This window comes from Camarhynchus parvulus, chromosome 18 (assembly GCF_901933205.1).
Source record: "Camarhynchus parvulus chromosome 18, STF_HiC, whole genome shotgun sequence".
Classification (NCBI taxonomy): domain Eukaryota; kingdom Metazoa; phylum Chordata; class Aves; order Passeriformes; family Thraupidae; genus Camarhynchus; species Camarhynchus parvulus.
Window position 1 is genome coordinate 11,811,197 of NC_044588.1, and position 11,753 is coordinate 11,822,949.

The 11,753-nt window shown below is 42.0% G+C and overlaps 1 protein-coding gene across 2 annotated transcripts; it reads right to left on the bottom strand.

Moving 5' to 3' along the window:
* Positions 1-15: 15 nt before the first annotated feature.
* On the bottom strand, positions 16-8,740 carry ANKRD40 (ankyrin repeat domain 40). Of its 2 annotated transcripts, XM_030961826.1 has the most exons (6): positions 8,575-8,740; positions 5,925-6,073; positions 4,473-4,949; positions 3,483-3,664; positions 2,190-2,243; positions 16-818 (listed from the first exon to the last, which is right to left on the bottom strand). In XM_030961826.1, the coding sequence occupies exons 1-6, from the start codon at positions 8,724-8,726 to the stop codon at positions 807-809; spliced, it is 1,026 nt and encodes a 341-aa protein (XP_030817686.1). In that variant the 5' UTR covers positions 8,727-8,740; the 3' UTR covers positions 16-806. The 2 variants fall into 2 exon arrangements, with proteins under 2 accessions (XP_030817686.1, XP_030817685.1); XM_030961825.1 differs by lacking the exon at positions 16-818 and having other exon boundaries at positions 1,974-2,243.
* Positions 8,741-11,753: the final 3,013 nt, after the last annotated feature.

The following is an 11,753-nucleotide window of genomic DNA, read 5'->3' on the forward strand; positions in this document are numbered from 1 at the left end:
AACCCAAATCTGCCGCCAAGCATTTATTAGACATTAACATTTCATATTTCAGAGCACAAAGTAATGAATTATTTATCACACACAGAATGTAATGGTTATACACTGATGAGATTGGGGAGTGTTAATAGTATCTTCCTGGTATAAACTGCACAAGGTATAAAAATATTCCTGGGAATGCATAGATAGGGATCAGCACCTGTGCAAGTTTGCTGTCCAAGAGATGAGCTTTTCTTTAGGGGGGTCTTACTGGTTAACCCTGAGTCCTCCTGGATTCAGCCAATGCCTGAACCTGTGCTGGGGAGAAGGCAGCAGCCAGGGTGACATGAGGAATGACGATTTTATTATTCCATTACAGAGAACTTAATATTCCACCAACAATCTGGTATAAAAACAGATATTGTCAATGACTGGGACTACGTTTGACTTCTGGCACTTTGCAGAAGAGGCATTTTCAGTGTGACGAAACCTTCTGTATTCACCTGGGGAGACTGAGCTTCAGTGTGGTGACTGGCCACAAAGAGAATTCAGGTGTTAGCAGGGATCTGTGCTGGCAGCTGAGCCCCGGCCTGGTGTCTGACGACAGGTTGGCAGCTCCCTCTGGTGTGCTCAGTCCCCGTGCTCCAAGTGCTTCCGCGAGCTGAGAGCAGCGAGCCTTGGGGGGCGCTCTGGGGACAGTTCCCACTGCATTGGCGGTGACACAGGCAGAGCTGACTCTTACCTGCCGCAGCCCACAGGACAGGTGGAGGCTGTGCTTGGTTCTCAGCCCAGGACTGCCGCAGCAGCTGCATGGACACTGCACAGCCTTCTCAGACTCTGAACTCCAAGAGAAGACAAAAGATAAATTCCTTTGGCAGCTGTAGTTTGCAATGAAATTGGGGGGGAGGTGAAGAAACGGGAAAACTCATACCAGTTTGGTACATTCCGTTTGCCTGTTATATCTCATACTTTAGTTTATTCATCTAATCCATAGCACCTGCTTTTCATGTGGCCTAGCAGAGTAGAACTCTTCCTCAAATTCAAGTGACTAAATACTAAAATCCTAAAAAAACCAGATAAAATTCAGCTCTTAAATACTTTTCAATTTCTTTATTCAAGAATTTCACAGCAAAGTAGTCAAATTCTGAATTTTAAGTAACTGTGATTTTCTTTTCAGTAAACTGCATGGGTAAACACAAGTCACAGTGAAAAAAAGAAAATACATTGCATAGGAACATTAAGTTTGGCTATCAGCCCAGAAAACCCTGGGTACTTCACTGCTTTCTTTTTACATAGGTAACTTTACAGGTTCAAGATGCAATTTTTCTCAGGAATGTAGAGGTCAAAGGAAAATAAAATTACATTTTATGTGCTTTTAAAAGGGGAAATAAAATCAGCATTGAAGAAATGTCAATACAGTAACAAAAATAGTATATTAAATTGCACATGTCATTACATGTCAATTGCTCATGTATATATTAACAGACAATAGGGAATAAATTCCCTAAAAGGGATTTTGGTTGAGGGCATATTTATTATTTGGATAATTACTGTCACTTTTATTTTCAACCTGAGAAATAGGGAAAAGTGTAAACAGGGATTAAGAAATCACTATAAGTCACTTGATAGAATTTAAACTTGACATAGTTTTGTGCTTCTGCATATGTAAACCCTTCTGGCTTTTTTCCCTCTAAGTAAGATCGGGCTTAATAAACATGATCTAAAAAGAGAATATTGATGGTAATGGACTCAGTAGAAATATTAAATCAGCTTCATGGCAGGTTCTTTAGCTTGAGTACCTCTGCTATTTTATAGCAAACAAATGATTAGAACAGCTTAAGGTAAGCCTTTCCCTGAGAGCTGCTAACTCTGCAGTATTTAATTATCTTTTTGTAAGGAACTGTTGCATTAACAGATAGTTCTACCAATACTTCCTGTGCATTGAGCTACTTTTATACCAGACTCACTGTTCTTAGATTAACTAGAAGCTTTAAATGTGCATAACCACTTCAGTTTATTTCACAGTTAACAAAATAGATTTTTTTCACATCTTTAGCCCTTATAGGTACTGTTTTTCAAACATAATTGTAAAACGAAAGATAAAAATACTTTGTTTTATTCCTTAATTAGTATGTAAGTTCTGATGCCTTCTTGTTATACCCACTCTGTTCAGAAAGCGTTGGGACTCTGAAAAGTGAGTTTTTGTCGCTTACTGTTAGAACAAGCTCCAGTTCTTGGAAATCCTGTAGCCTTGCAACATCCTTGTCCTTTAAACAAATACAATAAGGAGTTAGGTGATAGTGTCTTTTAATTTTGCAGAGGTAAGTTAAAATAATAAGCTCATACTAACACAAGGTATGTATTTATTTGTAACTATGACAGCTCTTTACAGTGAACTGGAAAGCAAATATCCTGTTGCATCTTGTATTTACTCTGGGGTCTTATTCAACTATTCCCTTAAGTCTGTTTTTAGAAGGAATGCAACACTGACAGTGAGTGCAAGTGATGAGTAAGATTACACTTGCAAGATCTATTGCATGGCACCCAAATCCTTTTTTTTCCCCTTGCTAATTCTTAGCATGAATTAGCAAGCTAATGAATTGATGCTTGCATCTACCCAAGGAGGTCCTGCATGTGAACCTTCATGGCCTGCATGGCTTTCTTCAGGGCTACCCAGCAAGGCCAGCTCTGAGCCCCTGCAGCAGTTCTCTTCTGCCAACAGCAGTACACAGAGTCAGGTTTGTGTCACTGCAGGAACAGTAGGGGTCCTGAAGTCCTACCAGAGAGCCTGAAGTGATTAGAGATGAAAATAAAAAGTTCTTTCAACATTAACTAAAGTTGGAAAGTGACAGAATTGCTTATGTCTTTTTTTTTCCTCCACTTTTTGACTAACACAGAGTAAGACATCCTACAGTCAGTGAAGATGCAGCAGAGTGAAGTCTGTTAATCTATTCCTAATCAGATTTGCCCCACGAGTGATGCCAACAATACTCTATAAGGATTTGAGAGTGAAAGAAAGGTCCATGGTGAGTTGGTAAAACAGGTCAACAGGTCCCTTCTCTGTTGGCTACAGGGTAAATGTTACTAAAGGAAGGACAATTATATTCAGAGTAACCCTGAAAAACACCTATGTGCAAGGACTACAGCCAGGTCTTGCTGAACTCACAGAGCTTGGTTGAGCTCTGCAGGCCTTTTAAATGCTGTTGGCAGCTCACAGTGGTGTTGTGTTGTACTGAATTTTACAACAGAGGCATAGAATCGGGTATTAACTGGGTCCAGCACCAAATAGTTATGAAAGGAGGTGATCAAGAAATTTGAGAACCGTTTTACTGAAGAAATCCCAAACAAGTGCTGAGTGTTGCAAGTTGAGCAGAGATTTTTCATTTTTGGTTGGTTTTTTTTTTCCAACATGGGCCTATGCAAGAGACCAACAAATTATTCCTTTATATCAACAGCCTAAAAGTCTCTTTTCTAAGTTGCTGCACTTCAAAAGGTAGAGCTCTTACCTTTCTTAACATTGTATTTGGTAATTTTCTGATCTTCTGGACATGCTCAGGGTTCACACCCAGCTCATGGCAACTCACTCGGAGCAGCTCCTTGTATGTCAGTTCTTGTCTGTCCAGTTCAATTTCAATGAAGTCATTTTCTCTAAGATTAGGGGTTTGTATTCTCACTTTAAGCACCAGTTCTATTAGAAATAAAGTCACATTAATAGGTAGAGGTATAAAGAAATTGGAAACAATGTCTCTATAACAACTTCCAGGTATTTCTATGTTCTATTAATGTCATTTGTGTCACTGGTAAGAATACATGAAATACTCAGAAAGCAAAACCTGGAATTGTATGACCACAGTTTTAATTAGATTGACTTTCATCAAACTATATGAAAAAATCATAGCAAATCTAATGCAATATATGTGTGCATGTCTGAACCATTGCATGAATACTCTTTAATTGATTTAACAGCAGCTTGTACTGGTTATCAATTTCCTGAGCAATCCAAGATTGCTTTTATTGGTATTTCTTGCTCTCAGTTCACTTTGCATTGCTACCCCATGGTATCAGAATGCCTTTTACTTGAAGAACAAAATTATTAACAGTAACTGGAATTCCAGGTTTCCCTCTCTGTAGGCAAAGTTTCCCTGCAGAACAGGCGGATCCTAGAACAGCTCAGTGCAAACTGAGCCATGTGAGGTTCTGTTGAGCTCACTAGCTTCTTGGTCATGATCTGTTTTTGCAGCTTGGACTATGCTATTGAGAGAATTAGATTACCCTGGTGTCTGTATGCTTTTGTAACAATTGAGACAGCAAATTTTACATTAATATTTTAATAACATTTCTAGCAGAAACAGCAGATCTGCCTACTTCATTCTCTTCAAATGTTTCCTAAATGCCTAAGCATGGCAATCTGAAAGTCTCTGGAAACATATGATTAGTCAGCACTGCCCAAGGTGTCAGAAGATCAACACAAAGCCAGAAGAGATTTTTGGTATTACCTTGCATGTTGAGTGGAAAAGCTCCTGTGAAGAAAACAGGCTGAAAGGCTGGCACAGGTCCCATGCAGGAGCTGTTCCCTTGCTGGGGTAGGGACTGGTTGGATCCTGCTGGGAAAGCGGGACTTCTGCCCCAAGACATTGACCCCTGGTAAACAGGAGCTCTCTGGAGGACAGGATTTGGGTGTGATGGCCCAGCAGACCCTTGAGGCAGGGGTGGGATGTCCCTGTTGGGAGGAGCCTCAGGAGTAGCGTTCCCAGGCTGCAACAGTGCTCGTGCTCGTCCGCAGGTGTCTGAGTCGGGTACAGATGGAGGGTTGGTGTCTTGTGGTTCCAAGTGTGAGAGATTCCCATTCAGGGGAGGATCTGGAATGCTGGTACTCAAGGTGTTGTAAACATATGGGAAAGGTGGGTTAACCAGGTAATTGGGGATGATTGGCAGATCTGAATCTTGCTTTAAGTCTGGGAGTTCATCTTCCACTGTAAAACAAACCAAACAACATTCTCCAAGACTGATTTTCGGTTTCTTTTTTTTTTTTGGGAATGCAGTGTTAAAAGCATCACAGGTTAAAAGATGCATCAGGAAGCACCACATCTTTTTTTCGTACAATAAACAGAATGCTCAGGTGTTGCCATAGAGACATAAAAGCTGAGTCTGATTCTAATAATTCCAGGGGTGCTAATTCCTTCTAAACACTGCAGTACTTCTGTTTTGGCTTGTTTTAATCTGTACAGAATATTGTAACGTGGTCTCTGGTGGAATAAAGCTGTCATCTGCATAATGTTGCAGGCAACGAAAAACAAAGGGTCATATGTTGTTTGATATTAAGGTAGAGTATAAAGGGAACATGCAGTACTGGGAGAGCTGCAGGATTACCCATTCAACAGGTGGGAGAGACAACAGTGAAAACAAAACCAGACACGGGAGTACACAGGAGAGACAAGACATTGTTAATCAGCCGCATTTCAAATTACTTATCACCTCCAGCAGCAAAGCCTGCTCTATTCCAGCAGCTACAAAGCATGATAGAGATGCTCTACTGATGTCTTTTAATGAGCCATTTATCTGGGCTGCTAATTTGTGATTTATCCAACACAGAACATGAGGAAAATCAGGTGTTGCTCATAGAAGACCTTCCTACAGATATTTTTCTCCTGCTGTCCTTCTGAAAACTGGAAACTGCATCTATCTGGCACACAGCATTCCTGAAAATATAGTTTTTGTAAATTTCCAGTGTTTTGAAAAAAGTTTTTCTAACTGGGTATGGAATTTATTGGTAATCCCCTTTCCTTACAACTTTGTTTTCTTATCATGTAAACACTCTAGAAAGCAAGTCCAAATACTAAAATCCAAACACAATATCTTCACATGCAAAACAAAGATTGGAGCACACATGCTTTGAACACCCTTTTACCAATCTTTGATGATCATATGGCACAGTCACTGTAGGTTACCTCCCAACATCTTCCTGATCTCTCTCTTGGATGTTAACTGGGCTGGCCTCTCCCCTTTCTTTGTCAGGATGTCCTTGTCAGCCCCAGCATGCAGCAGATAAGCCACGACAGCCACATGGTTCCGCTTGCAGGCCCAGTGCAAACAGGTCCTGCACATGGAAAACATGGACACCGTGTCAAATCCTGAGTTATGGCCGATTTGTTTCCATTCATTCTTGCTGCCTATAAGAACACTCTACATACATGTAAAATAGGTTTGAGTTGCTAACCTCATTGGAAATTTGCCCTGGACTGGGAGTCTGCAATGGCACCTGCTGATGCCATTTTCTCTTTGTTCCAATGCTCTTTACTGCAATAGTATTTTCAAAGTTCAGGATCTTTTCAATTTATCATTTCTTAGGGTACAGTCTTTAGGCTACTGGAAAAATAAGTATGAAAGTAAGGTTTGTGTATGATATTTTAATCTTTGAAAGAATCAGCTGTACTTCAAATACCTGTGTTTGTGTATATGTGATCTATTACTGGTATCTCCCTAGGATATGTACTCTTTAATTAATGCTGCCAGCACAACCACTTGCACTTTCTGGCAAGTAAATTTCATTTAAAATATTGTAAGCATCATTTCTAAGAACAGTTCTTTGCCCAGTTGCCATTTGCTGCATCAGCAATTACTTGGCTTAGATCTGCAGACAACTAATTTTCTGCAATCTGTAAGTGATGCACAGAACTAATCCCTTTTCTGCATTTTCAAATTATTTGCAGTTTCTGACTAGAGAAACATATTAAGGAAACATAAAAGCTGCTTAGTGCTCAGATCTTAATTAGTGTATATATTAAGTACTTAAAGACTCACACATTAACTTGCTATAGAGTTGTACCATTCTTTCCTACCCCATGTTCTAGTGATATTTGACCCTTCTCTAGCTTTTATATTTTAATTCTCTAGCTCCAGCTGAAGGAAAATCTTCAGGAAAATTAACATGCTCAACCCTTCTCCAAGTTTGTTTATTTATTTTTTGAGAACTACATAAAATAAAGCAGAGATAAATAAACTTAGAAGGGAAAAAACTTTCGGTTGAAAATTTTCAAAAAGCTTTTTCAACTTTGGGTGGTTTGGTTTGGTTGGGTTTTTTTCAGAAAGAGACTGCAAAGTCAGACAGGGGGGTATTTGCATTGAGAACAAAATTTGCTGGTTTAGTTTTTAGAGAAGATATGTAAAGCTCAACAGCACAGCCTCATTTTGGGATTCATCCTGGCCATTCCATTTGGCCTGTGCAGAGAGGAACCATCTACCCACGGACTTGATACTCACCAAAATATAAGTACTCAGCACCTCTAAGAATCACACATACTAAGAAGCTCACAGCAAAAATTTTAATTGTACAAACTTAAACAACAATGAGGATCCATTTATTGCCATGGTTAAAAACTACCAGATCATTATTTTTAAAAATAATTGATTTTATTACAAGACTTATTTCATCAATTCCAGTTTTAGACACAAACTCATTCCGATGACAGGGTGGGTTATATCTCACTCACTAAGATAATTCAGCATCCTTTGAATCAGCTACTTTATATTTTTACAAGCTTTAATTTTAATCACAGTTTAAAGCTCAAGTTGTTAAGTGTTCCATGCTTCTCAAAACTGCTGATTGAATTTTCATCTTTAAAAGTCTTGCTCCTTTCCTAATTTTGTTTTTCCTATTTTTAATTATAATGTCATAGAATCCTAGAATGCTTTGTGTTGTAAAGGACCTTAAAGTTAATCTCATTCCACCCCCTGCAGAGGCAGGGACATTTTCCACTCTCCCAGGTTGCTCCAAGCCCTGTCCAACCCAGCCTTGACCATTTCCAGGACATGAGCAGCCAGTTTCTCTGGGCAACCTGTGCCAGGGCTTCCCCACACTCACAGGGAAGAATTTCTTCCTTACATCTAATCTAAGTCTCTCCTCTTTTAATTTAAAACTGTTCCCCCTTGTCTTGTAACTATCTGTCCATGTAAAAAGTTGTTTCCCCCTTTTTTTTATATTTTCAAGCATGAAACAGCACAGTAAATACAGGCTGAATTGAGCCTGCAGAAAACAGTCTCCAAAAATGCCTGAGCATTCCCTCTCAAATCTTCCTTCAAATAAAATTATGTGTGTGTGTTTATGTCTACAGTGTTACTGGTACAAGTGTGTATTACAGAACAGCCTTCTCTTTAATGTCCTCAGGTGGATCTAAACGAGATGCCAAATCCCCAAGTTCCCTGCTTGAAAGAGAAAGTAATTTTCAAACTTAAGTTAATAATAAATATTTGTGCTAAGGCAAGTTCATGTAAAGCTGAGGTTTGTGTTCTGACAGACCACACCGTCTCAGGCTGGGGGAAAAAAATCAAAACCAACACTACAAAATAAGTCCCCAATGACCTGGAGAAGGGGCAAACAGGGCAGGAGGTGGAGCAGGGACGCGTGTTTGTGACCCTGGTTATCCTCTCTGGAATAGGGACAGCTCCATAGCAGAGTATTCGGAGGCGGATCGACCTTTTCCTTCCTCCTCAATTCACCCCGCCTCGCCTTTCACGTGCGGACCGAATCGACAGCAGCCTCGGCACGGGACCGCCCGGGCCGAGCTCCCCGAGAGACCGGGTTCGGGGGGGCGCCCTTACCATCCGTTGACTTCGTTCTGGGAGTTGAGGCCGACCCCCAGCTCCACGAGCCGCCGCACCTCCTCCGCGTCGCCGAGCGCCGCCGCCTCCCTTAGCCGCTCCTGCCGCTCCCGCTCCGCCATCTCCCCGCAGCCGCCGGCCGCCTCCCGCATCGCCTTCCGCACCCCCACGGCCGCGCCGCGCCTCCGGCGCGGGGGACACTATTGCCGGTGACAACCCGGCCCCGACAGCCGGTTCCGGGGCGCGGCCGCTGCCCGGGGACGGGCCAGACGGGGCAATCCCGGGTAAATGTTGTTTAATTGACATACAAATGCATCGTATGTGCTGCCTCTTGCTCTGCTGATTGTTTTTGCGGGCTCTCGATTTATCATAGAGTGAATTATGGAATCATCGAGTGTTAAGTGTTGGGAGGGACCTTAAAATCATCTCGTTCCACCGCCCCCCCCCCCCCTTTCACGGGCAGGGACACTTTTCACTACACCGGGTTATTTAGAGGCCCCATCCAGCCTGATATTGGACACTTCCAGGGGTGGGCCATATTTCTAGCTCACTGAGTGTCTGTGGTAATTTAGTTAAGATTAATTTTATACAGTGGTTTTACTCAAGGAAAGAAGAACTTTATTATAACTACTGTTGCGCAAAAACCTTCTGCTAAGGGGCTAAATAAAGGGATTCAGAAAAACTGGATTTGCCTGCTAACTGCATGAGGAGGTACTGAAGAGATTTTTAAGATTATGATGATTTGGGTTGGGAAGGAACATAACACTCATCCCGTTCCAACCTCCTGCCATGGGCAGGGGCAACTTCCACTGGACCAGGTTGCTCCAAGCCCCATCCAGCCTGGCCTCGAACACTTACAGAGATGGGGCACCCTCTTGTCCTGCAGAGGAAACTCTTATCATCTTTGTGCATTCTCAGCAGTCAAAGAATCCCTAAAAAACATAAGTAAAATAAAGATCACTATCTGTCTGCAAAGCAGCTGGAAAGATTATAGGTAATTCCTGCCATTTTCATGGTTTGGTTTGAAAAGCTGTTTTTTGTTGTCATGGATTTGTCCTAATCCAAGTTACAAAGCGGTCAGTAAAAATTTTACCACTATAAAAAGTCAAAATAATAATTTCAAACTTCACTCAGACTTTTGTATTCCAGGTTGCTCTGTGCAGCCGTGGCAGCATGCCAAGGAATTCTGAGTAGTTGGTCTCCAGTGTACCTGTTTGCTTCCTTGATGCAATCAGAACATTACCAAGAAACTGAAACAGCCCATGTTCTGCCCCAGTTCCCAGCATTAGCACCCCACCTTCCCTCCCATCCCCAAACCCAGACTGCAGGATATTAACTGAAAATTCATACCGTAACTTGTGCTACATTGATTTCAATCACACTGTTTCAACCATTCCATTGGTTTCTTAAATAATTTCAAGCTGCAAGGCTTGAATGGTGCCTCACAGTGCTGCATTAGGGAGACATTTCCAAAAGGAAACTCCTCAGGTAACAACTGGTGCTTGCATGAAGCCCTCAGTGATGCTGAACAAAGTTGCTGTCAGTCTAAGCCAGTTTTACAGGATCAGCATGAACATTGGCTTCAAGCTGTTATGTTTGCCCAATTATCCCTTCATAAAAAAAGCAAACAATATTTAAGATAGCAGCAATTTTAATTGAATAATTTAGAGAATATATATTGATAATATAATTTGATTAAAATAAGGGATAATTTGGTTCAGATAATAGCGCATAAGCAAAAGATAACCACGGGGTATGGAGTGCAGGGCTCTTGGACCCCGGCCACCTCACGTACAAGCTTGCCAAGTGAAGATTCCCCCCCTATAAGCCAGGTGTCAATATCATCTCCTCCCATTTTCGATTCATCACACTTCTATCTCCGCCCTCGTCTCCACCTTTACGGCGCATGCTCCATCACTCGTTCTGGTGGTTGCACCAGTCTTTGGGGGTCGTCCTGATGAAGGCCTCTCCTCTTCCTCTTTTGTCCTTTAGTTCACCTTTGAGTTACACATGCACACCAAGCCAATATAATGTAAGCCAAAACTAACATTCTACTACATTTTAGCATCAAAGCAATAAATCTCTTATAATTAGCATTTTCCTGGGACCCAACCAGATTTTCCCTTCTTTTTGTTAATTTTGGTAACCGTTATCTCTTGCTATTTCCTCCTATCCTGAACATCTGCAGGGAAGAGGGGGTGGTAGAGCCCCTCCTCTCGCTTTTCTTATTGGCATTTCAACTTTTTAACTGTTTTATTATTTCCAAATATTGATTACTGTATCCATATTTATTACTGTTTCAATTTTATAGGCACGAACCATACCTATTTACCACAAAGTTTTTCAAAAAATATAATTAAAATTTTAATTAGTTGTATGTACGTAGGACATTCAAAATTATGTCGAGCAATTGTAAAATAGTTGACAATTGCTATGTGAAACTCAGTGTATATCGAGTACAAAGTCACATCTAGAAAAGAAAACAAAGTGGGCTGCTTCCAAGGTCAAAGACTAAGACTTTTGTTACATATGCAGGGCTTCTATTCTTCCTCAACCTGTCAAGCATGGGACAGGCTTTCTAGAGAAGTGGTGGTCATCATCCCTCGAAGCGTTCGAAAAATGTGTGGGTATGGCACATGAGGACATGGTTTATTACTGAGTGTGGTGATGGCTGGACTGGATGATCTTAGAGGCCTTTTCCAACCATAACGATCCTACAATTCCCCAAATTCCTATGTGAACATGCCCAGCTGGAGGCACTCAGAACGGGGATTCAGAAGGAGCGCATCAGGAGCTGTTTGAGTGACTTTCTCCAGCCAGGATGGAGAAGGGACTATGACACTGCTTCAGCTGTGCTCAGGCCCGTGTCCTTAGCCTCCAGCCATGACCAGCCAGGCCACTAGCATTGTGTCTCTGTGCTGTGTCCCTGCGTTCGGACACCGCACTGGGCTAGAAACTCTGTCGTGACAGGTTACCGTCTGCAGTGATTCCATACGGAGCTGGACATCACTTGTCATGACACCTCACTGGGCAGGACACCGTCTATGTGGCACCCGCTGCCCCTCACGCGGAGCCACACGCGACTGTGGTGCTTCCGCGTTCCGGCATTTGTCCGGACGCCCCGTTCTTGCCCGCGTGCCACACGGCTGCTCGGTGTGGGCAGCACGGAGGCGCCGTGA

What these genes read in the sequence shown, in the direction of transcription:
- ANKRD40 (XM_030961825.1), bottom strand. Translation starts at nt 8,726, where the DNA reads ATGCGGGAGGCGGCCGGCGGCTGCGGGGAGATGGCGGAGCGGGAGCGG. An exon ending in GATCAGGAAGATGTTGGGAG is followed by an intron (nt 4,950 to 5,924) that starts GTAACCTACAGT and finishes TTTGTTTTACAG; the next exon opens with TGGAAGATGAACTCCCAGAC. An exon ending in CAAATACAATGTTAAGAAAG is followed by an intron (nt 2,244 to 3,482) that starts GTAAGAGCTCTA and finishes ATTTGTTTAAAG; the next exon opens with GACAAGGATGTTGCAAGGCT.